We start from the raw sequence: 24,448 nt of genomic DNA on the forward strand, positions 1-24,448 counted from the left end.
ACTCGCTGCTGTCAGCAGGTTCAAAGGGGTCAGGGGAGAATCTGACTTTCTTAATGGGCCGCGGTGGCGATGAGGATGAAGTAACGTTCGCGGAGAACTCGGTCCTTTAAGGATGTCTAGTCGCAGTAGGTCCTCCGCTCTTGGATGACACCAACAACGAGAGGTCTGCTTGTTCTTGTGTAACCAAAGACCACGCACGCTTGTTGTTCAAAGGCTCATGAATCTGTGGGCCAACCTGGAGGGCCGTCGGGATCACGCCGGCGTTTTCTTCCTCGAGCATGCTTTCGAGCCCGTTGAAGTGCGCAGAGAACTCGCCCTCGTCCTGTGGAGGAGTAGCAGTAGGCTGACATGGGAGAACGGAGACTGGAGCAGTAGCCACTTGGGATGGACTCTCAGCATCTGTGGGGGCAATAGCCGCTTGGAGTGGAATGTCAGCATCTGCGGCGGCACAACGGACAGACACTGCGGGGGCACAAGGGGCACGCGTTGCGGAAGTGGAGTTGGGAGCTGTGTTCATAGCAGTGATTCTGTTCACCTTTGTCGCGTTATGTTTGATCATACGTCGCTCTGTCAAGCGCGGTGGGTGCTCTGGGTCGTTCTCGTAGGAGGCAGGAGAGAGGACGATTGACAGAATGCATAGGAACATGCAGAAGTAGAGATCAGAGAATCTGAACGCGTTGTCGCTCATGGTGTTGGTCAGGGCTAGTTAGCGATGGTCAGGGCTAGTTACCTTTATTGACGCGTTCCCCCTAAGATATGGTAGCGGTGGCGTAGCGTTATTTCCCACGTGGCGCGGCTCGTGCAGAATTCTCTGCATCCTGACAGCAGTCACAGGACGCGCAGGAGTAAGAGTGCTGCCTCAGAAAAAAATAGTGTCTGCCATGGAGGCTGCTCGCCTGCGCCCACCAGCTCGCCCTTGCCCTTGCACCACCTCATTACTGCTACTACTACTACTACTACTACTACTACTACTACTACTACTACTACTACTACTACTACTACTGCTGCTGCTGCCGCTGCTGCTTCCGGTTTCGTGTGCGGCCTTGCATTTTGCTGCATCCAAGGGTAGTTCCCTTTTTCATCCACTGGCTGGAGATATAATGGTCGCTCTTAATGGAGTAAATGGCTACAAATGACATTGTATATGTTGTGGCCAGCCATGACATCGCGATGCATGAGTGTCTTGCAGTTCGAGCAATATAATCTACAAACTTCTTGCAGGCTGGGCACCTCTTGGACATATAGGACCCGTTCACTCCAACCACGATGTAACCGGGGGACTTGGCCTAGAGCACATCAACACAAAGTCAAAGTTAATAAAAACATAAAACGATTTTACGCGACTTCGGATCTCCGGCGATAGTATCCTTACCTTCTGAACAAAGTATGACTGGAAGAACTCATGCAAAGACGAAAGTCTCGTCTTGATTGAAAACTTGCCCAAACGGATATCAATAACAACCTAGTTGGCTTCATCTCTCTTCCTGCCGACCGATCGGCCAAGTACCTTGATTAGACGCTTCGCGATAAGCCTGTACTATTCATCCCGTGCCCTTCTTACGCCCCACTTATGCTTCTTGAACCGGTTGTTGCCGTTGTAAAACTCATTCGGTCGTCCCTGTACTTTCTCCAGTTCCGTAAGATAGCTCGCCAAGCTGGTTCCCTCACCACGTTGTGGTTGCAGCCTAGTCTCGATGCCGCTGGTGGATTCTATTCCGTCGCCTCGGATGATCCCTTTTTGCTCTTCCATCCACCGTCGGTGCTTGAAGGCTGACTGGTAAACGGCTTTCTGCTTCGCAGCCAAGTTGTAATAGGTGGCGGGAGCGGAGCCTGTGATGTATTGACCACATTATCTTGCTTATATAAAGTGCCTCATTTCTCTGAATCCGCCACCACTCGGTGCTGATTCTTTATTAAGAGCACTGTGCCTCTGGGATTACCTCCTATATCTCCAGTCTCCTATACTAGATGAGTTTATAGCTATTCCCTAGTATATAAAGCACGATCTGTCATTATTAAAAGAGCACCTCGTTTTTCACAGATCTATCGTCCCCACATACTCCGCAAAGCCTAGCGTTGGAGCAGGGGCTGGATTTGGACTTTCGCAAGGGCCCTCCATATCGACCTCGATACCAGAGTCACCTTGCTCCCTCACTGTGATATCGCGAGTCCCTTTATCATGAGCATTCTTGGGGAGTAGCGTAATTGCTCCGAGTACACATGCCTGGCCGAGGTCGAGACCTAGGACCTTAATCTGTCCCGGCTCACAACCCCAAAGATCTTCGACATCCTGCCTAATCTCTACAACGTTTCGAACCTTAGTCCATGCCTCCGACGGTGGATGTGGTTCGATGAGGCAGGGCGTCCTGTAGAAAGTGCCTATATCTAACCGACTGAAGCTCTTCCAAGGCTACTGATTTTCACCGGTGAGCAAAGACCAGTGAAATCCAGTGAAATCCAGTGAAATCCAGTGAAATTCGGTGAAATACAGTGATATAGAAGACTCCATCATGTGTGGAATTCACCGGTGAAAAGACCCAAAAAAAATTATTTACCGCGGTTAATCGTTCACCGGTGAGAATCATTAATCTGCCTTGCGACTGAAACGAGCGTCTTTGGTATGGGTGATTAAAGCAAGCGATGTAAATGATCTGATCATCAAATCACATCGCCCCATGATATAGAAACTGATATAGAAACTCATGTGTATACCGACTGGGCTTCTTGCTGGAACAGGGCTATGGGAGGTCGTTCGACTGTGTCGATATACAGGTGCTCATGAGGAATGAGGCAAGAGATGAGTTCCAGAATAAGGCGAATGAAGAACGGATGGACAAAGCGGAGGAATAGTCGATCAATTGGAGTAGCCGATGAATACGAGAAGAGGCAATGAACTTGAAAAAGAATAAGGCAGAAGTGAGAAGTGGTAAGGCAGAAGTGGGCAAGACAGCATATTTTATTAGATTATTAGATTAGAGACCAGGTATGAAGAAGGTTTGGAAAGGGGTGTTTATACATCGTGTATCATGTCTATTCGTCCTATGGCTGAGGTCTCATACAGTCCTTTTTGTGAAATAGCCGAACTTTCATAGTAAAAGTTGGGCTATTTCGACTGAATTGAAATATATACACGAGGCTATTCATTTTTTGCAAGGATTTAAGGGATCACATGATGAGTTTATTTCTGGTAAGATTTACGGATCAAGTACCGTGCTGTTTTTCGGTAGCTCGCGTTCTCATCTCCAAGCAACTCAACCACCATCGTCGCCAAATCCGATTCATGCCTGGACTTGAACGATTCGACAGCCTCTGCCTCGACGGAAGAACTCCTCTCTCGCAGGCCGCACCTCTTGGCGATCTTGTTGCGCACTTTCTGCCTAATCTCCTCTGCTATATCTTGTGCGTCCTTTTGGTCCTTATCGAGGGAGAAGTGAATCCTGTCCCCGTCCATAACTGAAGCAATCAATCGTACATAATGCCCCTTGATTTGACTTGTATCCGTGTCCACCACGGGTGGATACAGTGGTGTTTGCTCCTCCACATCTATTGCTTCCTGCTCTAGCTTGTCATTTTGCGCCTTTGAGAGGACCCCCGCTTTGCAAAAACAATGCCTCACAGTTGCGGCCTTGATATGCGACCACACGTACGGAATAAGTGACCATGCCTCGCTGTTGGTAATCTTCTCCCCGATGGCGTACTCCTTTGTGATTGCTTTGTTGCTGAGCATCTCGAGGTATTGTCGTTTGAATACACTGATTATGCCTTGGTCCAAAGGTTGGGTAACGGATGTTGAATTGGGTGGCAGGCGCTCGATCTGAAGATGTCTCCATGTCTCTCCTGCAAGTGGATCGTTGCCACTAGAGTTGCCGCGTCTAGGGTTGCCGTGTGCTCCACATGAGTCGATAAGTAGAAGACTCCTATTGGTAAGGCTGTCATCTAGAGCGTGAAGCCATGCTTTGAAAAGATCCATGATCATGTATCCATTTCCATGTCTTATTGAGGTAATAGGGAGCTCAGGGCATGGCTGGATACGTCGAGCAAGATGCGCGCCTAAAATAATAAGCAAAGGGATGGGATAATTAGTTTCTAATTTATTTTTTTCTCTTAGAATAATAATGCGGCACGTTCGAGCACCTACCTATGACTAGCGGTCTCAAAGTCACTATCGTTGCTGCTCGGGCAAGCGAAGATCCAGTGACGTTGACACAGAAGAGAATCGACACTCGATTCCCGGCTCCCCGCTCTGGTTTGACACCGCTCGTAAGCTCCTCCGTAGTGTACGAGTGAGTGGAGAACTCCCTAAGGTACATGCCAGTCTCATCGCAGTTGTAGATGTCGTCGGGCTCGAAGTCAGAGCATATCTTGTAGATTTCGTCCATCCTTCCCGCAATCGCGTCTTTGTCGACAGATCCCGCTTCTCCTTTGAGACTGCAGTAGGCGACACTATACTCCTGCGTCATTCTCGAGCGCCACGCTGCCGTAAACGAGACTGTTTGACCGAGAGGAATATCATCGGGTTCACAAATGTCGTCCATGAGAATGTGAAAAATGGAGTTGGCTGCAGCCTGGAGTTGACGGCCACTGACAATGCCGTTGCTCTTTCGAGCCTCCAACAACCACTCATAGACAGTCTTGTCCAAGATGTTTTGTACCAAGTCGACTGGATTGCTGGATAGCGTACATTTGTCGCCTCGACCATGCGCCACATCAAACTGGATTTTGTCGAAATCCATGTTCCATTTTGCGATCGACTTTCCTGGGATTGGCAGCCCCACAGACCTATGAAAATTGTTTGCTGTAACTCTCTTCTGGGGTTTATCGACGTTGATAGTTTCCTTGAGGTAACGAAAGATCTCAACCAGCTCCATCCGATGCCTCAAAGTGTATCCTTCGCCCCTATGGAGTTTTGAATAGGTAGGTTGTGGAGGTTGTTGAGGATGTTGGGGTTGCTGAGGTTGGTTTGCGATGGATTTGTTGGTTCGAGCCCGTGCTGCAGCCAACAGCGCATGATACTGCAGCGCACGCGCTTCATCCGTTTGTGTGGAGGCCCCGTTATGGAGCAAGGCCTCGCGAACGAGTGGGATGTCGTTTGTTTTTTGGCATATGGGAAAAAAGTGAGAATGAGAATGACACGCATTTTTGATGTAGTCATGAGCGTAAAGATTGCAGGGAAATAATGTATTTCAGCCATCACAAAAAAATGAATAGCCTCGTGTATATATTTCAATTCAGTCGAAATAGCCCAACTTTTACTATGAAAGTTCGGCTATTTCACAAAAAGGACTGTAGGCAGTTAGGCAACTAACCTTAAAGTTTAGTCCCCCACAGGACCAAAACGGGGGAAGGATAAATCTTTATTTGAATTAATATGCCCCCATGGCATTGACAGTGATCTGCAACATAAATGTTGCCTGAAAAATAAATCCCTAGCACCATCAATAGTGAGCAGGCTTTGAGGGGCGTTCTTCTTGTAAATGCAAACAGTTGGTATTAGAGTTCTTGAGTTAATGCTGTTTACTCAGAAAAGGTTCTATCTGATTGGTGGTATATAGAGAATGGATGCGAAGGAAACTATAGCGCGCTGTTTACCAGCGAGAGTTAATATCCTCCTTCCAAGCCTGGATCACATCCTTGTCTCCCGTGAGGTACAGAATCATCGAGTCATCTACAACGCGAAGTACTATAGGAGAAAGGATAAGATACTTAGTATGTTCCTTGTCTGAAAACAGATTGGACATGAAATAAAATGAAAACAAAAACAATTGTGCTACTTACCATCCTGTCCAAGGACTTCGGCAGGATGGAGGCGGGACTCGAGTTGAAGCACACGGCAGAGCTCTAGGTTCTTTGCTCCAGCGTCAGCATTCGCAGATCCAGATCCTGTTGCACCAGAAGAAGTACCCAATCCATTCACCGTTAGTCCTGAACTTAGTCCTCCTGCACCGCTACCACTGGCGCCACCCGCCCCTCCGACCACCTTGCCCATCACTTGGTTACACTGGATCATGATATCATTGAACAGGATGAAGAGGTATGGCCTCTCGACCGTCTCCTCCGACAAGTGATGAACCGTCAAATCACCGACCTGAGGTACCGAGGGGTTGCTGGCCGACACAGCCTTCTCAATCCCCATCGACACATTTCTGGTCACCACCCTGATCAAATGCAACATGCCCTCGCGAACAACCTTTCTATGGGGCTGAACAAGTGGAGTTCTATACTGTCCAATGATCCGGTTCTGAATCAGGAGCACCTTCTCGTGGTTCTCATACTGACGCTTGCGCTCGTTCATTTCATCCGCGCGCGAAGAAATTTTTTCCAGTGCCGTCGCAATATCCTGGTAGTCTACATGATCCGGCCATGTGTTCTCCAGTAGATCCTGAAGCAACAGTTTATACCGTGGGATGCGCTGAACAGGCAGAAGCAAGTAGCCTTGTAGTGCCAGTTGTGTATGGTTCGGATGTTTAGCACATCGCCTTAGAAACTCCTTCATCTTTTTCTTATGCTTCGCCTGCGTCAACTGAGCTTGGAGAACCCGTAGAGCATTGTCAAAGTTGTTGATGTAGAAGCTATACATTTTCATGTATGCGACATGCTCTGCAAAGACTCGGCCAATTCGATCCTCGATCGCCGTCTTGATCGTCGATTCGATAGACTGATTTGTAGTCACTGAGGTAGCGGACGATGTTGTCGATTGCTCCACTGATCCAAAGTCACATCCGCCCGACAAAGAATCCTGGCTATTTGCGGCATTGGTGGCAATAGTGGCGGCGGCAGTTTGTTCCTGCTGGCTGCTAGTCGCAGAGACACCAGGGGTTTGCCCAACGTTTGAGTTCTGACGAGCGGCCCGGTTAACCGATGAAGAGATGGCTGATGAAGGAGCCGAGAGGCTGGACATTAAAGATGAGGAGGACGTTGGTACGGGGCTCATGGGACTGGTAACTCCATGAACCATAGTAGAAGGCTGCTGCTGTTGCTGGTTGGAGGAGGATGTGACCCGGTATGACTTCTCCAGCTCTGGCAGGAAATGATTTGCATGGAACGTATAGATCGCCTGGGCGTTCGAAAAGACCGCCTTGTGATCGCCTGGCGGCATAACTTGAAGTGCTGGCGTCAAGTAGATCTCAACCAGTCCCTTCAAGCCCTCGACATAGGTCCGCTCTGTCGCTATGATCTCATCTACGATCCTACGTCTCCTTGATGCCTGTGCCTGCAATTTTGCGATCCTGAGCTCTTCATCCTTGACCTGCTTTTCCGCATGCTCGCTTGTTTCTTCAGTATTCGACTCATCAGTAGCACCACCATGTCCTATTGTAGTTGACCTTTCGGTGTTCCAGACACGTCGCCATGCATAGACCTCTTCCCACTCGGAGGAGTCAGGATCGAGGTCGTGGAGATCTCTGAGATACTGCATCAGCGGTTTGATGCTGGCCGCGCTCTGGCTGTAGCGAGGGTTGGCTGCATTCCAGCTGCTGCCGCCAAGCATGAGTATAGATCCACGGCTGGCTGTTGGTGACGAAGGTAGCGGCGTGGTGGGTGAATGCACGGAAGACAAGCGATGCTGCTGCTGCTGTAGCTGGTGCTGTTGAGCAATAATGGTGTCGATCTCTCCATACTCTGATTCAAGCTCGGTTCCTTGGGTCAGATGGCTCTCGGCACTCATGGAACTGTACCGATAATCCCTCTCCTTCCGTTGGGCTGGATCGAACGAGGACGAAAGTTGTGTATCCCGAGACGACAGAGGCGACCCATAGGGCAGATGTCCTGTGCTCTTGTTCTGGAAACGATTGTCAAGAACACTAGATCCCCGTCCATGTAGTAGGGTTTGGCTGAGGTCAGGCGTACTTCCGAGCGAAGGATTCAACTGAGACCCAGTTGCACTGCCGATACCGCCATATCCAGAATCACGCACTTGCTGAGCATCACTTCCGTCAAATGCATATGTGTTGAGCGAGCTCATAGAACCATGAGCATCCGAGAGAGTGCCCATGTCACTGGAGTTGGTTCTCTTGTGAAAGCGGTCCCGAACCCATTGATTGATTCCACTGGGGGTCGTGCGTCTGCCATACGATCCTCCAGCAGCAGAAATAGAGCCTTTGGAGCTAGGCCTTGACTCTCCATCATGAATGTCGGAGTCCACATCACCAAGTGGGTCAACCTCGCTGCCAAGAGAAATACGTTTCGCAGCTGCCTCTGATTTTATGGATGCTGGCGGAGTGTCCTTCAAAGATGTCTTGCTGCTCTTTCGAATCGACTTCAAGAACTTGTTGAATGACAATCCGGAAGAGTTCGAATGTGCTGATGAGCTGGCAAACTCCGCAGGAGAGACAGTCGATGTCGAAACAGATCTTTCTCTCCTACCACCAGTATCCTCTGCACTCAGTGAGGCTGCGATATGTGTGCCAGATGATAAAGAGGCCATATGGGACTTGTGTTCCTGATCTACAGCCCCAGTTTCCGATTCGATCTCATCCTTCTTTTGCAAACCCATGAGCAACATAATGTCGCCGTGCGATCGACGCTTTGTCAGGGTGGCTGCACGTCTTTGACTAGGCATGATTGATCTCCTCCAGGGCTCATAGTCATATGCTGCCTTCACGGTCGTGGAGTTAACATTGCGAGTATCGTGATCTGAATATGGGTCATCGCTGAGGAAACCTTTGAGGTCGTATGTTGTAGAATCCTTGTTCTCGATCGTCAGGGACTGAACAAGTTCCGAGAAGGGCTGAACGAACTGGTTCCCATCCACCAATAAGACTGAGAGGGTTGAGGAGAGCAAGCACAATGCCGAAGGCAGTGACTTGAGAAGGTTGTTCCTGACATCGAGTTGACGAAGTGCCTTCAGACGTCCAACCGCCGGATCTACATCAAAAGGAGCAGGTTAGATTGAATTCGCAACATTGCTGAACATAACAAGGGATTCCCTCGATCAATCCATCCCATGACGTACTCAGAAGATAGAGCTGATTGTTGCGGATATCAAGAACTTCAAGGCGCGCCATCTTTTGGATGTTGTCGGGCAGCTTCCAAAGCTTGTTGTTGGATAGATATAGCTCCCTTAGCTTTGTCAATAGTCCGATCTCCGGTGGCAGAATTTCCAGTTTATTGTCACACAGATCCAGTACTTGCAGATGATTCAGGCAGGTCAAGCTAGCGATGGGCGCAAATATCCGGATCATGTTGTAGGCGAGACGCAAATGAGTGATAGCTAGATGGCAAAGGTGATGACATTATAAAACGATTTGTGAGTACAGTGCAAAACAGGATAGCAATTCAAAAGAGCATTTAGTGCAGCTGAATACCACATACTTGTAGGCATGTCCGAAGGGATCTCGGTCAACTCTCTCTTGCTGAGGTCCAGGATCGAAACACCATGCTGATTTGGATCGACAGTCAAAAGGGCAGTGTACCAGTCTGCGTCCGACACCGCAGAGAATCGGCTGGCTGCTGAATCTTTAGGTCTTCCTACTTGTTGCCCATCACCCTTGCCAGTTTTTACTCCAGATTCCCTGAGTGCGAACAGCGGCTCAAAGGATAAGGAGTTGGCGCCAATTGATCCGTAGGGTCGTCGGTCCTTTTGCTTTTGTGAACTGACATGCGTGATAAATGGGGGTATATCGGAACTGGATGTCGCGCTGTTATTGGCTGAAAGCGAAGCTGATGCCAGAGCGGAAGATACTGGGGGCAGTGTTGCTGATCCCATCGTGGAAACTCTCTTTCTTTGCATGCTCTTCTCTGGCACTGGCGGAACATTGAGCTCATCTCCTAGTGATTTGCGTTGACGTTGCTTGGCAAAGTATGGTACATCGTCGCCAGCCATAAGATTTCCTGCAGTTGTAAAGTTGGGTCCCGCGTTGGCTAGATGCGACTTTTGAAGAAGCGAATATTGCTCCTGCAAGTGCTTAGAACGGTGGTGCATGTCGTCCACGTCGCTGTCATCGTAGTCTTCGCTTTCGAAATCCGGGCCCGATGAAGATGCATCGACAGCATATAGCAGATGGCCAGGACCGCCACTTTGTCTTCGCGGTCTGTAGTCAGGACCATATCCAGTGGCACCATGACGAGTTCGAGGCGTGAGAGCGTCCTGATCGTGGTCCAGATTCGACACTCGACTGAGCTTTGTCTGTCGCTTCCCACTGTTCCCCCTGGCCAGGCTCTTTGGTGGCGCGACAGGAGAGGACTGAAGTGCGCTCGTTGATCTGATTGATCCTGAAGTATGTGAGCCTGAAATGGTAATTCCAGGCGGTTCTGACATCCAACTTTCCCGCTGCAGCTTGTCCCTTGAGGATGTGTCCTTTAAAATAGGTCGAGGGTAAATATGAGATATGCTATGGCCACTTGACGATGCAATTGAGTGTTCCCTTCGCCTTGTTGGTGGCGAAATATCCCCGACCACTGGTTCGTGGTCGGTCGATGACGGACCCTCTGTAGCAGAAGCAGCTGAGTGGTATTCAAGGACAGGTCCATTGGTGGATTTTGGGAGGGAAGTGCGACGGATACCCATTGCGGCTCCGATCTGGGGTTCCTGACGCAGCTTGTTCTTTGACTTTGCAGCCCTGGGGCTCTTAATAGTCAGAGAGGTGTCGCTTTGTGGAGGAGTAGTTGGCGGAGAAGGGCTGGTTGATAGCGCTAATGTTTTGTATTCATTCAGGGACGGGAAAGAGAGACGGTGGTGCGAAAGCAGCGAGGAAGTGAATGGTTCAACGAGGTGTCCATGTTCATGGCTATGGTCTTCATGATCGAGTCCCAGACTGGCCAGGCCCTGGGTTGAGCTGGGTGTAGGTGGCATGCGTGGTCGTATGTGGATATGAGAGGGGTCGGGAGACGGAGCGGCGGACGAGATGATGTCTGCTGTATGAGTGGATGTAAGAGTGAAGAGGTGTGAGTGTGAGATATGAAGGTGGAGTGTAATTAAAGGTTAAAGGTTAAAGGCGTCAGGGATTTTTTTTTAGACATGAAATAAAAAAATAAAATAAAAAAAATGAGAGCGTCCCCGAGGAAGAATGGATGAAGTTATTAGAGAATATAGCAAATGAAGGAATTAATGAACGAACATTCGAAGGCGCGAAGGAATTAATGAGAGAACGTAGGATGGAGGAGCGATTGAAGGAGAGAGGGTGATGAGATCAGATAGGGTGAGAGGTAGGGCAAAGAAAGAAGAAGGGAGGAAGAGGGAGGATAGTGGCAATTGGGGATTACGGAAAAGAGGGAGAGAAAGAGACGAATGAGAAGGAGAGCAGAGATAGAGATGGTTAGAGGGACTTTCCATGGTCGCAATGGGAGTTAAAAATGTACACCAGACACAGAGACGCTCTTATTCAGGTCCATATTCTTCCTGACCAATGCACAGCGCCACTATTCGTATCACCACCGCCAGTGAACTGTAACCGCATTTGACCCTAAAATGATGTCCCCACCCCATCCACGCAAAACCCTCTCCCTCCTTCCAGTCAAAGATCGAGCATGTCTCACATAACAATCCGTGCCGGGGAACTGCAACTCTTTGTTGTCGTGATTAAAAAGAAAAAGAAATGGCAAAGGGATTTGATTGTGCGCAGTGTAATAAGCAATTGAGAATATTCAACATGGACGGAGAAGTGTATCAGTCAATTGGGTGTGGGTGTCGTAGCATTGATCATGTCGTCTGTGGTGTCGTGTTCTGCTATGTTGTGTCGTGTCGCACTGAATAAAAAGCTGTGCCAGTGTGAGTGGGGCTAGATGGGGAATCAAAGTGGAATAAAAAGGGAGCCAAAGGAAAAGAAGGATATACAACGGAGGACGATCGGAAAAAAAAAATCGTCCGAATCTAACGTCAACCAAGGAACGATGCCTGACCAGACCTGCGCTTTGCCTTGTGCAGACATAGAACAAAAAAAACCATTGTGTTCATCTTTGAGATCTCCTTGCAAGGTGCAGGTGCGCGGGAGAGGGGTGGGGTGGAGGGATCGTTAAAAGACTGCGTGCGCGCGTGTTTAGTCTGTCTCACCGCAATCCCAGCCCAACTACTGTAAGCAGCACACTGCATACCAACATAACAAAGTGCTCACTGGGGGCAAATGAATGAATGAATGAATGAATCTAATTTAAAAGCGCTCTGTACTCTCTCCTGAATCCTTTTTGCACGACCTCCTAAATCGAGAGAGACCTGTGTCTGACCGGCTGTTCTGTTCTGCTCTGTTCTGTTATCCTGAGTCTGTCGGTGCCTCAACAACTCCTTGATCAACCATGGTATGCTGCACTGCACACTGCATTTGCACATGTAGCAAAGTGCAAAAGATACAACGGGAGACAGAAAACAGAGAGCACCATCCCGTCTAGGTTGCCATCATGTATTTGCTCGCTTATTCCCTCGTCTTTTTTTTTTCTTTTTCTTTTAGTGGTTCCTTGGCGCTGCTGCCCCTTCCTCATCCCCTCAATTTTCCCCTACACTCAGAGCGACTGCAGCACAATGTGCAATGGACAATGGACAATGAGCATAGGCTCTTCTTGACAGCTGGAAGTGGCCTTGTCTGATGAGCCATACAAGCGAGGGGATGTCTCCCAAAACTCTCGATGCTCTGGATTGAATTTATTTTGTGCCACGTTCAACCCGTCACACCCTCAATTGATTATTCACAAACAAACGTGCTGTGTGCGCCTCTGTGTGCGCCTCTGTGTCCGCTCATAAACTGGGTTCGTACCCCCCTCTATACAATCTTTTAGTGCAATCAATTGGGCTATGGCTTACCTGACTGAACGTTTCCAGAACCACGACTAGACGTGGACGGTCGTCGCTGCGAGTGAATGCCTCCTGTCCTGCTCCTTGTACCGGTATCCATAGCAATGACATGCCCCTCTCCTCCTCCTTCAGCCATTGGATCCTGGTGTAGGTAGAGCGATGGCTGATAAACCAAAGACCTGTCTGATGATGCCGATATGCGTACTGTTGTCGGCGGCGAAGGAAGTACAGAGGTGATAGAGTCTTGTGGTTGAGGTTGTGGTTGTGATAGCTCGGACTGAAGACGGCGTTGGCTGCCAGAACATGAACGTGAACGCAAGATTGACTTTGGTTTGATTAGAATAGATGCAGGTCTGTCTGTTGCTGCTGCGTCATGTGGACTAGTAAGTGACCTTGATCGTGTAGATGATATCGAGGACAATGACGCGGACGATTGCTGTGGGTCGTTAGAAGTGCCCGAGTGAATAAGCTCAGTAGCAGTGCTAGTTGAACTGGCGATGTTGCAGACAGAACCGGATCCAGCGGTACGCTCCTGCATGCGACTGGATGGACAAATAGAATCTTGTCGGAGTGTCCTAATCGGCTCAGGATCCGCGGCAGACCCCAGAGAGGGGATCGATCCTGCGGTTGGTCCTGCTGCTGGTGGATTCGGGTAAGAGTAATTAGCGGCACTGATGATGGTGGTACCAGTGCCAGGTAACATGGCCACAGCATTAGACCTAGATCTGTTGCCCTTGACTGGTGTGATATGATAAAGATTATCGTGGTGATGGAGACCCTTGCTCTGTCGATTCCTGGCGCCACCAACTGCACCCGTGGTATCCTGTGTCTGATTGGCCGCAATATCTCCATCTGATTCATCCTGGTCTTCGGTGAGGGTGGTGGTGATAATGTCAAAGCCGACTATGGTTGTACCAGCGTTTGATGAAGGTGAGCTAAGGGTTGCTTTGTTGGCAGTTGGCACAGGTATTGAGTTTATGGAATTCAGAGCAGGCGATGGCACAGGGGGGACAGATAGCGGTGGCAAGGTTAATTGAGGGCAAGATGTTGAGAGGGAGGAGTTGAGCAGTACAGAATCATCTTTGTCCTGACTGAGACGCATAGAGGATTGAGAAGAGGATTGGGAGCTTCTGTTCGTGGTGTGTGTGCTCGCAAAGCGACCAGAATGGCTGCTATTGCGGCTGTAGCCACCAATGCTGCCGCTGCCTTTCCTGTTGGAGTTGGAGCTCGACTCTGTTGAGACAGGCAGGATAACAATGTCCATTGGACCAGGATATGGGGACGAGCAAGGAGAGGAGCCAGTGGAGGTCAGCATGGAGGCGGGAATGGGTTTGATAGTGGTGATGACTGTGGTGACGGGAAGGGGGAATCCGAAGGCATCCTTTGGTCCACTAGCACTGGAGGCCGTGGAGGCGTCAGAGAGATTGTGATCGCTGGGGTGTGAGGGGATAGAGGGTTGTGCTGACGAGGGCTTCCTCTGCAAGCCCTTTAGGAACCGTGGCAGACTCATAGAGGTCTGACGCGGAATGAGATTCGAATGAGTGGCAAGGATGACGAGAGAACTTGGTGGAATGAAGGGGGGGTTGGAGATGAAGATGGGAAGGGAGCTGACTCGATGGTGCAACAGCGGCTGGTCTTTCCCTCCTCCCCAAGGGAGCCCGCGCATTTTTTTCATTTTTGATGATCATGAATCCCACTTGTCGGGGGGTGGTGTCTGTGCAAAAACCTTATGGCCACAAGTTTTCAGAGCATGCAGAAAATGATATATTGCTATTTACAGATGGTTATTATTGATATTCGTAGTAACGATGCTATACAAAACAACTCTTTTATTCTTCTGTCGAGAGGGGTGCTGGCAGTGCAGTGTCGGATGGCACCACGGCTGCTGCTCGGCAGACCGGACACTTGTTCGCTCCTGTCGTGAGCCACTGGGAACAGGAAAAAATAAATAAAAAGAGACATTGGTTAGCGCAGTTGGCTTCCTATGATACGGAAACGCCGAGTAATTGAGCGCCGAGATACGCGTTTGTGGTATATATGTACCTTGTCAATGCACTCCTGATGAAAGCCATGCTTGCAGCGCAGGGCACGCATACCTTCGCCCTCCTCATAGTCGCTCATGCAGATTAGGCACTTGGATCCATCGCCCAACATGTCAAAGTCGCGCATTCCCTGGGCTGCGTCCTCAAACTGACCCACGTGAAAGCCAGCATTGTCAATGGCCTCCTGTGTCGTCGTGGTCGGTCGTGCAGGTCCGATCATATTAGATAGCATCCACAGGTCATCATAGCTCAATCCCTCGTCGTCGCCGTCTTCTGCAGCGCCCGCCAGCAGGCTGCTGAGATCTAATCATCATTCATCAATAAGTGGAATATAGCTCGCGATTAATCAAATGTAAACCCAGTTCCGAATGAAAATATGGAGGATCAAAAAGAAAGCAAGACAAGCAGAGAGATACTTACAGGCCCCTGAAAGAGTAAAAACAACCCAAGGCGACCTTCGAGGCCGTGTTCGAGGTGTCTCACCTCCATCCTGCGACGTTGTCTCCGAAGGCTCTGCATCAGACCCGTTTCCAGACGCAGGGCTGCTCAAGAACATGAGAATCGCATCCGCCAGTTCTTCATGTCCCACGCGAGTCGCATGATCGGGTGTCTCGCTGCGAGATGAGACCTGCCCTGAGCCAACAGACCCGCTTCTTGGCCGTGTAGCGCTAAAAGCGGCGAGACTTGTTCCACCTCCGATTTGAATAAAGCGAATTGTGGTGTGTCGACGAGGCCGTGATGGGGCGCTGCGTTGATCGAGAGTGCCGCTGGCTAGCGTTGGCCTGCTGCGTGGAAGGGCACTGTCTGATACGGACGCGTCGTTGATACTCGAATGAAGACCAAAACCTGAACCGGAGGAAGGAATAGTGCTGCCTTCTGTCGTCGACGTGAAAGCTGGGCTTGATGTACTGCGAGTTGGTGAGTCGCGATCCCCTTCGGTGCTGTGTCCCTGACCACCACGCAGACTTCGGCCAATTTCCATCAAAAGACGCGTGAAGAATGGAAGTTGGTTTTCCACGAAACGTCTTTGATCCACAGTCTCCTCCAACCGAGCTCTCTGATCGTGTCGTACTGGAGTGAATCCTCTGTCGATCCCTGTGCCTCTGACGCTAGTCCCGGAAGTGCCCATGGTCGGATAACCAAGCAATCCTCGGAGACTGGATGAACGAGATCGTCTTCCATGAATGGCGGCGCTCCTGTGAGTTGTCGAATCTCCTCCCGAGCCAGCATCCAAACGAGGCCCATAAGTGCTGCTTTCTAGAGCAATTGTTCCATCGTTCAAGTTCGTCCTGGTAGTGCTGCTACGAAGGGTTTCCATCGGTGTGGTTAGTGAACTAGGCATTGGGTATCTATGCTCTGTTAGCGGCGGTGGACGATTTGCTTCAGTTTCTGCAATGCCCTGTGCTATCTGCCCACGGATGACATCGGCAATCAATTCGGGAGGTGGATATCGACTTGGCCTCGATGCACGCGGTCGTTCCCCTGCACGTTCTCTGACTCCTGCATTCATATGGCCTTGGCTCTGCTCTGTATCAGAGCGATGGCGTGCGAACACAGTGTTGGTGTCACTTGATGGACTAATTAGGCCATGTTCGAGAGCCTGTTCCTGATCAACCACCCTGTGCTGGTTGTGAACGTCGCTGGCTGCAAGACTATCGTCATCTTCATCCTCAGACTCTGGTCGAATAGGTAATAGGCTGGATGAGATAGACGTGCCCCCTCGTGGATTGGAATGTCCAACAAATGGGCTGGCATCAAGACCCAAATCGACCGCGTTGATATTCCTAGTCTCCAAGGACTCCACCGTAATCATTTGTGATGATGCGGAGTGATTTGTCTGTATGTCATGTGCGGTAAATGGATGAGAGGGCAAGGCTTGAAGAGCAAAGGAGCGACGGGTTGAGTCCTGGTCCTGCTCTGTGGAAAGATGTCCATTTGGATGCGGAGAATACTGACGCAAATGTGGCTGAAATTGTCCTGCTAATGGTGCTGCTGTTGAAGAGGATGAGTGCGTGGCGAGAACGCCTGAGGATCGACTGGAAGTGGAACGAAAACTGCGGATAGATTGCTCGTCATGTCTTCGCTGCATATGCGAGACTCCGCGCGGTGTGCGAGTACTCGACGTTGACGGATAAGGAATGCGTTGCGGTGTCTGAGGACGAGTCGATGTTGGGCGGGATGAGGTGGGAAGACCAGAGCGTTCAGGTTGGACAAGTCGTGCAGAGAGGCCTGTTAGACGATATTCGGGGGCGCTTGATATGACTGTGCTAATGCTACTGCTGCCATTGCTGATATTGCTACTATCATTGACGGTAGGTGCAGTCCTTGCACTTGGAGCGGCGTCGTCAGTGTTTCTATCTTGGCCTGTGATGCCGCTGTTATTGTGGATGTTGTTGCCGCTGGTGCTTCGGTTAGTGCTTCTGTTAGCTCCCCTGTTTCTGCCGGTGTTGGTATTGGTATTGCTGTTTCGAAAGAGCAGGAAATTAAATGCAGCCCGAATGCGTCTTCCACGGGTGCTGGAATGCCTTGGCCTTGCAGACGCAGCAGCAGTTGTCGCTGTGGTAGAACTAGGAGTCTGCGCCGGCGTTGATGAGGACGGTGTCTGTGCTTGTTGTGCAGAGCGTTGGGAAGCAGAGACAAGGGGCTGGGGGGTGGACTGGAGCATATGGCTGTGGTTATGGTCTAATATACAGGGTTGTCCGTGAGAATGGGAGTGCGGATGAAAGTGGGAGTGAACAGGAGAGGTATTAACAGAGGGCGGTGGATGAGTAGGAGTAGGGGTGCTGGTTCCTGGTGGTAGTGGTGGCGATAAGGATGATGTGGAAGTTCCCGGTGTCGATGCTAGACGTGGCAGAGGCAGGGTTGTCGTTCGATCGGCAGTGGCGGTGGCAGCGACAGTCGCTGGTGCCAGGTGGTGACCTCCAACCCGGGACTGAGACTGAAGCTGAGACTGGGACTGAGACTGTGACCTTGAGGGCCGACTGCTCCGCGAAGGCGTGGAGGATATCTGGCCCATTAGGAGTAGGGCAGCAGCAACAGTGGGCAGGTCAGAGGCCAAAGATCAGAGGACACTTTGATATATGTTTATGTGGGCCCGGGCGTGTACGTAAAAGCGTCTGTGGGCGGAGGGGGGAAGAGGAAAGTGAAGTGTGAGAGAGAGGGAAAGCAGAAAGCGGAAACAAGGGGTGGAAGGGAAGGGGAGAATGGGCCGAGGAGATAAAAAGTCATAAATGGCCTTCGGTCACCTGCTGGGATTGCTCAACCTCATCCATTTCCCATTTGCATTTGCATTTGCGCACAGACATCCCGTCTATTGCTGCTTCAACTGCGAGGTGTACGCCTGGGAAATCCATTCTTTGCAACAGCATCCTTAGACTGTGTGCAGATTGTATCATTTTTATTATGCTTTGATGACGACTGAATTGGATGGGATCGATCCCCTCCCCTCCTTCTCGACTACCCTCTACCCTAAAATATAAAAACCCTAACATGTACGCTCTAAAAAAATGTCGCGCCCGTATTCAGCTGGTACGCGACACGTCCACTGCGTACCAACCGATCACAATTCCTTTGGATATCACCCTTGAGGATCTCCTTTTTCTCTTCTTGGCCACCCCTCTCTCCCCTCCTTTCGCTCCACCGCTCTTCTCACCACCACCACCACCACCATCGCCGCTGAAGGTAGCAGTAGCAGATACAGGAAGCAGATTGCGGCGAACAGGGTCCAAGAGAGCATCCTCCTCCTCTTCCACCATCATCATCACCTTCATCATCTTCATCTTCATCATCATCATCATCATCATCCCCCTTCCCCTTGATCTGCAGGCAACCTTCTAATGGCCTACTCGCAGCCCTCAACACCGACCATGCACCCTGCTCAGGCTGCTCCTCCCAGACCTGGATTCAGACCCCAGCAGCAACAGCAACAGCACCAGCAACTCCCATATGGCCAACACCCAGCTCCTCCTAATCACAATGTCCAGCCAGGCACCCTAGGACAGCCAGGTGGGCCTCCTGCACACCAAGGTGTGAACCCACCCATGGGATACAGACCATCCATGAATGGAGCACCTCCACCTGGCCCTCGTCCACCTATGAATGGAGGCATGCCCAGACCGCCTCATCCTCATAACGCAGTCGGACCTCAGCCTAACCAGCAACCGACGCCTCAACAACAGCAGCAGCAATATGGACAGCAGATCGGCTCACCTCTCCAGAGGCCGCCATCTATCGTCGGCGCTCAACGCGCCGCTTCGCCCATGATACGGCCATCGACCCTGTCCCAACCTGGATCGCCCGGTATGCCTCGCCCATTTCAGTCGCCACAGATCCAAGCTCGACCCCCTCCAGGTCATCAACCTAGCCATGGGTCTCCTGCTATGAGGCCAATGGGATACAATGGACCACCCAGTGGATCAATGCCTGGATATGGACAAAGTCAAAGTCAACCTCCCACACCAAAGATGTCGAACCAACAGTATCCCTCCCAGCAGCAACTTCCGCCACAGCAGCAGCAGCAGCAACAGCAGATGCCTCAGCTTCAGGACCATGGAGTTCCTGTCCCTGGCATGATCAATGGCTCTCCCACCCCCGTGGCTCATGCAGGCACACACAAGCCCAAGCGCATGTATCCCCAAGGTATGAACTCGTACCAGGATCCCGCATCGCCGAACCCGGGATTCCAGCCTTCAGCTATGCCAGGAGTAGCCCCTCCACCCGATGCAGGCCACCTGCATGCCGTCAGCCAGGGCTCGCAATTCTTTGTCCCTGGCGAGAAGCAGGGCTCCAACTTTGACCAACCGGTTCCTGCTTACCAGCAAGGACTCCAACCCCTTATCGGGCAGCCTTTACAGCCCAACGCGAACCAATTGGCGAGCCAGATGGGAGGCATGAATGTTGGCGGTGGTTACGGCTTCGATGGTCAGGGAAACTCGGTATGTCACCTACTCGGCCTCCCCACAATCCAACATTGAATTCATTTTATGCGGCATAACTAACAATATTCGATCTTCTCCATTCGGCAGCTTTCCACGGTTGCATTGATGGGCGTTGCGCCCAAAGTTCTGGATCTCGATACGGCGCCCCCTGCCATCAATCTTCCTCCCAACGTAATCTCTCGTTAGGACATGTCCGACAATGTCATGAGCTGTTTCTCGTTAATGCTGACACCTCACTCTTTTCTTGTCCTACATTTAATTCGATCTAGTCTTCGTTCAGCCAGTCTCCCCATGCCAACTGCCATCCCTCTTACAAGCGATCGACGCTAAATGCCATTCCCGCTACGTCGCAACTCTTGCAAAAGTCAAGGCTTCCGTTCGGTCTTGTCATTACCCCATACCGCAGCGTCAAGGAAGGCGACGTAAGTTTGCTGTGTATTTATCATTGGTGATTGCACTGCTTTCGTACAATAACCTAACGGCGAATACAATCTTTCATCGCGTTTTTATGATGCAGGAGCCCGTGCCAGTCGTGACAGACTCGATCATTGCTCGTTGCCGCAGATGCAGGACCTATATCAACCCCTTTGTCAGGTTTGTTGAGGGCGGTCAGCGCTGGAAATGCAACATGTGTTACACACTGAACGAAGGTAGGCGATACAAAATCTATCTGGAATTGTGCGACTCGACAAGAACATTGCAATCTGAACACTCATTATTATGTTTATCTGCTTGGTTTCCGCCAAACAATTCCAGTGCCTTCTTCATTCGACTATGATTCGCAGACACAACAACCCGTAGATCGCTGGCAACGCAAGGAACTGAACCATGCTGTCGTGGAATACATTGCCCCAACAGAGTATATGGTGCGACCTCCCCAACCTCTCGTATACTTGTTCGTGATCGATGTTTCGTACGCTGCCATTCAATGTGGCATGGTGGCAACGGCTGCAACAACCATTTTGGAGTCATTAGACCGCATTCCCAACGATGAAGGCCGCACCAAAATCGGCATCATCACCGTCGATAGCTCGATTCACTTCTATAACCTGAATGTAAGATGATGCACGAACTCCTGGCGTATCTGATATGTAACAAGATCAATATGAGCAAGTTTTCCTGATAAACGCAACATTGGCCTTCACTCAATATTAGACCGCTTCAGGAGAGCCACAGATGCTGGTCGTATCCGACCTTGAAGACCCATTCTTGCCCCAGCCACAGGACTTGTTGTGTAACCTCAAGGAATGTCGCCCAACGCTGGAGGCGCTTCTGAACAGGATGAGTGACATGTTCAAAGATACACAGAACGTCGGCAACGCATTGGGCCCAGCACTGCAGTCGGCCTATAAAATGGTATCTCCGATCGGTGGCAAAATTATGTGCCTGCAGGCCACCTTGCCAAATTTAGGGACAGGCTCGCTCAAGATGAGAGAGGACGCAAAGTTGCTAGGAACATCTAAGGAATCAACCTTGCTGCAGGCGGCATCGCCTTTCTACAAGACACTGGCAGTTGAGTGCTCAAAATCTCAAGTTTGCATCGACATGTTCCTCTTTGGATCCCAGTATTCCGATGTGGCCACCCTCAGTGAGTTTACATTCGTGTTTTTTCTAGACTGCACTCTACACTACCGCCGACAGTTTCTAACTCTTGCCATTTCGAATGCGACCGATTTACAACGTTTACATGTACTATTAGGCTGTCTCCCTCGATACACAGGCGGAAGCACCTTCTTCTACCCAGCCTTCACTGCAGCAAAGTCGGAGGACGCCCTTAAGTTTGCTCACGAGCTGGCGGAATTTGTGTCGCAGAGGATTGCTCTGGAGGCAGTGATGAGAGTCCGCGCGTCCAAGGGACTGAGGATGTCGGCCTTTTACGGCAACTTTTTCGTGCGCTCGACCGATCTGCTGTCCTTGCCCAATGTCCCACGCGACCAGTCGTATTCTATTGAAGTGAGCTTTGAAGATAACCTCAACATCCCGGTTGTCTGCTTCCAAACGGCACTATTGCACACGTCCTCTTCTGGTGAGCTGTCTGACTCTGATGGACCCTTCGTTTTCTCAAAATATCCAAAATGGCTCTGCTAATGCCACGTATATATTGTGTTTTCATTATGTATCCTTAGGTGAGCGACGTATCCGTGTTTTGACTCTGGCCTTGCCAGTGACCAACAGCCTCTCGGACTTGTTCCTTTCTGCAGACCAGGTTGCCATCGCGACATTGCTTGCCTGCAAGGGTGTCGAACGCGGCATGAGCTCGAAATTGGACGATGCTCGTGACGCACTGACCAACAAATGCGTCGATATCCTGGGCGTCTATAAAACTCACTTGACAGCATCATCCACCGGAGCAACTCCAAACCTGCAGATCTCAGATAATTTGAAGCTCCTGCCACTGCTGACCCTCGGCATGCTGAAACACGTAAGACTCTCACCGATATTTCTTCAGCATTCATTTACCCATGATACGTAGGAACTACATCTGGAAAGTCCTCTTATATTGTGTATTTCTTGATAAAATTTCACTAGGTCGCTCTTCGTGGAGGTTCCCAGATTCCATCGGACCTTCGGTCCTATGCAATGCATCTTTTCTCAACTTTGCCGTCTCAGTGCCTAATCCCATATATCCATCCTAAACTTTATTCTTTGCACAACATGCCCGAGAACTGCGGCACGATCGGCTCGAATGGAATCGAGATGCCCCTGGCCCTGAACCTGAGCAGCGAACGCCTCGAGCGCGGTGGATTGTTCTTGCTGGAAGATTCGCAAAATATTTTCTTATGGATTAGTCGGGATGCTGTTCCTCAGTTGTGCATGGATCTCTTTGGTGTGCCCAATTATGACAGTATCCGAGGCGGAAAGGTACGAAACGATATGAACATTTCACAACTAGACCAAAAGGCTCCTGGAACAATTGAGCCATTGATTAAGATGCTTAAACATTCGTCAACTCTAGACCACGCTTCCTACATTGGAGAGCGACTTCAACCAGCGCGTAAACTTGATTGTTGGGAAGATTAAAGAGATGCGCAGAACGGCCTACTACCCACAGATGTACATCATCAAGGATGATGGCGACCCAGCGCTGCGTCTCTGGTTCCTGAGCCACTTGATCGAGGATCGTACAGAGCCCATCATGGGCTATCACCAATACCTCGGCCATCTCAAAGATAGGGTAGGCATAAATAAGGCACCGTCCATGATAAGGCGAAATGCCAAGCTCGTCAGCTCTAATACTCGGTTTTTTTTTTCTCCTGGTAGGTTAACAGCGGCTCATTCTAGAGCATTAATGAACGGCGCGGAACGATGTTTAATTTGGTCAGGAACGGAGCAACTGGTAACACTTTTAGACGTGGCGATAGACACTAGCTTTCGAAAGCAGAACAAAGCAATGATTTTGAACAAAAACGTTTGTCTCCTTATTAAGATCCCTATAGATGTCTATTGTCTAGATCTATAGCTTAATCTTGTTGTTGTTCATGTTTCTGTTTCTACTACTTCTGTTGGTCCTGGATAGTATCTTGGATCTCGATCATCTTCTTCAGCGGTCGGACCAAATCCTACAATGAACAAAATACAAAAATTTGTCAGAGGCAAGCACCCCATTACCACGCAGTGTGAAACAATAACGCAGATGCAGGTCGCATGGGCGGTATATTTTACCTCCAGTAACAGCTCTGCTTCAGTCGACGAACCGTCTTCTGCGAACGCGCTTCCTGAAACAGTTGGCCAGCCAAGCAGTGCGACCGCCTGACCTACAGCTTCGGCTGTCGAGGTGTAGGTCGCCTTGGGTTCTGGTTTCAGGCCATGGTATATGGACTGGGGCGGGTTCGGAAACTTAATCTGAGCTAGCTGTTGCAGACGAGGATTGCAGCGGTACATGATCTTGGCGTGGGACCAGCTGCCGTCCAGGGCGATGATGAGTTTATAAGGGTATGGTGTTGGAGATGTAGACTGTGGGTTGTTAGCATCGTTCATCATATCGGTACTGTCGGCGCTTTGGTCGTGGATGCAATCCTGGCAAAAGTAACGAGACTGCGCTGCATGCTGAGTCGTGCCATTGCTGCCGTCTGAGGGCGCTACTGGTAATGGCAATGATGGTTCTGGTGCCAAGGTTTGGATATCGACGGCAGAGTGACTTGGGTACAAAAGTAGAGGCGAACAGTTCGGATCCCCGAGTGCTTGATCTAGTTCTGACAGAGTAAACGTGCGAAGCATTACAATGTCAGATAAAAGTCATAATTATGCTGGGCAACCAAGGCTCCCACTACGTGATATAGTTACCTGCTGATCGACCAGTCTTGAAGTCCTTGCCGATCACGATTTGACAGTATTTGAAGCTCATCTTTAGGATCCTTATCGTACCAATGCTGACCTGGCATCGTGGATGCTACATAAAGGAAACCAGGGAGGATATGGTGTAAGTGCACAGGTCGTATGGTTGAGCAAGACGCAACGATAAATGGGTGGCCCAAGGAAAAGGTTCCTACCTGTAATATCATGATCCTTACACGGCAATTGCAGTACTGCTGCGCTGTCAACGCCGAGCAGATGCAAGATCGGGACGGCCTCCAGCAACGCTCACATTCTTGGCGAGCAGAATCCGCATTATTCCTGTGTATAGCATGATCTAGTTCGTTTCGATGGCGGTACAAGGAAAGTATAGGAACGGATTAAGTAATCCTTGCCTCACATCTACTTCCATAAACATCGATCGCACCAAACAAGGATCTTCTTTTTCTTTTTTCTTT

The 24,448-nt window shown here is 50.1% G+C and overlaps 6 protein-coding genes across 6 annotated transcripts; 1 reads left to right on the forward strand and 5 right to left on the reverse strand.

Annotated features, from left to right (window-relative positions):
* Nucleotides 1-106: 106 nt before the first annotated feature.
* Nucleotides 107-688, reverse strand: BC939DRAFT_481269 (uncharacterized protein; the record flags this gene model as incomplete). Its single annotated transcript, XM_051559011.1, has 1 exon — nt 107-688. One exon carries the CDS (start codon nt 686-688, stop codon nt 107-109), a length of 582 nt encoding a protein of 193 aa, XP_051407399.1.
* An 8,272-nt stretch (nt 689-8,960) lies between these two features.
* BC939DRAFT_380830 (uncharacterized protein) lies at nt 8,961-9,155 on the reverse strand (the record flags this gene model as incomplete). Its single annotated transcript, XM_051551747.1, has 1 exon — nt 8,961-9,155. A coding segment is annotated over one exon (195 nt), but the record flags the coding sequence as incomplete, so codon positions are not given.
* Nucleotides 9,156-12,616: 3,461 nt separating this feature from the next.
* BC939DRAFT_466361 (uncharacterized protein) lies at nt 12,617-14,336 on the reverse strand. The gene has a single exon (XM_051557633.1). The coding sequence runs from the start codon at nt 14,226-14,228 to the stop codon at nt 12,717-12,719; it is 1,512 nt and encodes a 503-aa protein (XP_051407401.1). The 5' UTR covers nt 14,229-14,336; the 3' UTR covers nt 12,617-12,716.
* Nucleotides 14,337-14,547: 211 nt separating this feature from the next.
* Nucleotides 14,548-17,776, reverse strand: BC939DRAFT_507513 (uncharacterized protein; the record flags this gene model as incomplete). Its single annotated transcript, XM_051560890.1, has 3 exons — nt 14,548-14,646; nt 14,762-15,063; nt 15,181-17,776. 3 exons carry the CDS (start codon nt 17,774-17,776, stop codon nt 14,548-14,550), a joined length of 2,997 nt encoding a protein of 998 aa, XP_051407402.1.
* Nucleotides 17,777-18,596: 820 nt separating this feature from the next.
* Nucleotides 18,597-23,092, forward strand: BC939DRAFT_485243 (Sec23/Sec24 trunk domain-containing protein; the record flags this gene model as incomplete). Its single annotated transcript, XM_051559299.1, has 10 exons — nt 18,597-19,129; nt 19,978-20,119; nt 20,215-20,347; nt 20,454-20,752; nt 20,853-21,285; nt 21,397-21,723; nt 21,824-22,119; nt 22,227-22,559; nt 22,654-22,872; nt 23,060-23,092. 10 exons carry the CDS (start codon nt 18,597-18,599, stop codon nt 23,090-23,092), a joined length of 2,748 nt encoding a protein of 915 aa, XP_051407403.1.
* BC939DRAFT_333794 (DTW domain-containing protein) lies at nt 22,959-24,408 on the reverse strand. The gene is made up of 4 exons (XM_051551623.1): nt 24,188-24,408; nt 23,982-24,087; nt 23,361-23,890; nt 22,959-23,257 (listed from the first exon to the last, which is right to left on the reverse strand). The coding sequence occupies exons 1-4, from the start codon at nt 24,197-24,199 to the stop codon at nt 23,192-23,194; spliced, it is 714 nt and encodes a 237-aa protein (XP_051407404.1). The 5' UTR covers nt 24,200-24,408; the 3' UTR covers nt 22,959-23,191.
* Between the last annotated feature and the right edge of the window lie 40 nt (nt 24,409-24,448).

This window comes from Gamsiella multidivaricata (genome assembly GCF_025024155.1).
Source record: "Gamsiella multidivaricata strain RSA 2152 chromosome Unknown BC939scaffold_96, whole genome shotgun sequence".
Classification (NCBI taxonomy): Eukaryota; Fungi; Mortierellomycota; class Mortierellomycetes; order Mortierellales; family Mortierellaceae; genus Gamsiella; species Gamsiella multidivaricata.

Coding starts and splice junctions, on each gene's coding strand:
- BC939DRAFT_466361 (XM_051557633.1), bottom strand. CDS start 14,228: ATGAGTCTGCCACGGTTCCTAAAGGGCTTGCAGAGGAAGCCCTCGTCA.
- BC939DRAFT_333794 (XM_051551623.1), bottom strand. Junction 23,891..23,981: donor CAAGACTGGTCGATCAGCAG/GTAACTATATCA, acceptor TTACTCTGTCAG/AACTAGATCAAGCACTCGGG. Junction 23,258..23,360: donor AAGCAGAGCTGTTACTGGAG/GTAAAATATACC, acceptor TGTTCATTGTAG/GATTTGGTCCGACCGCTGAA.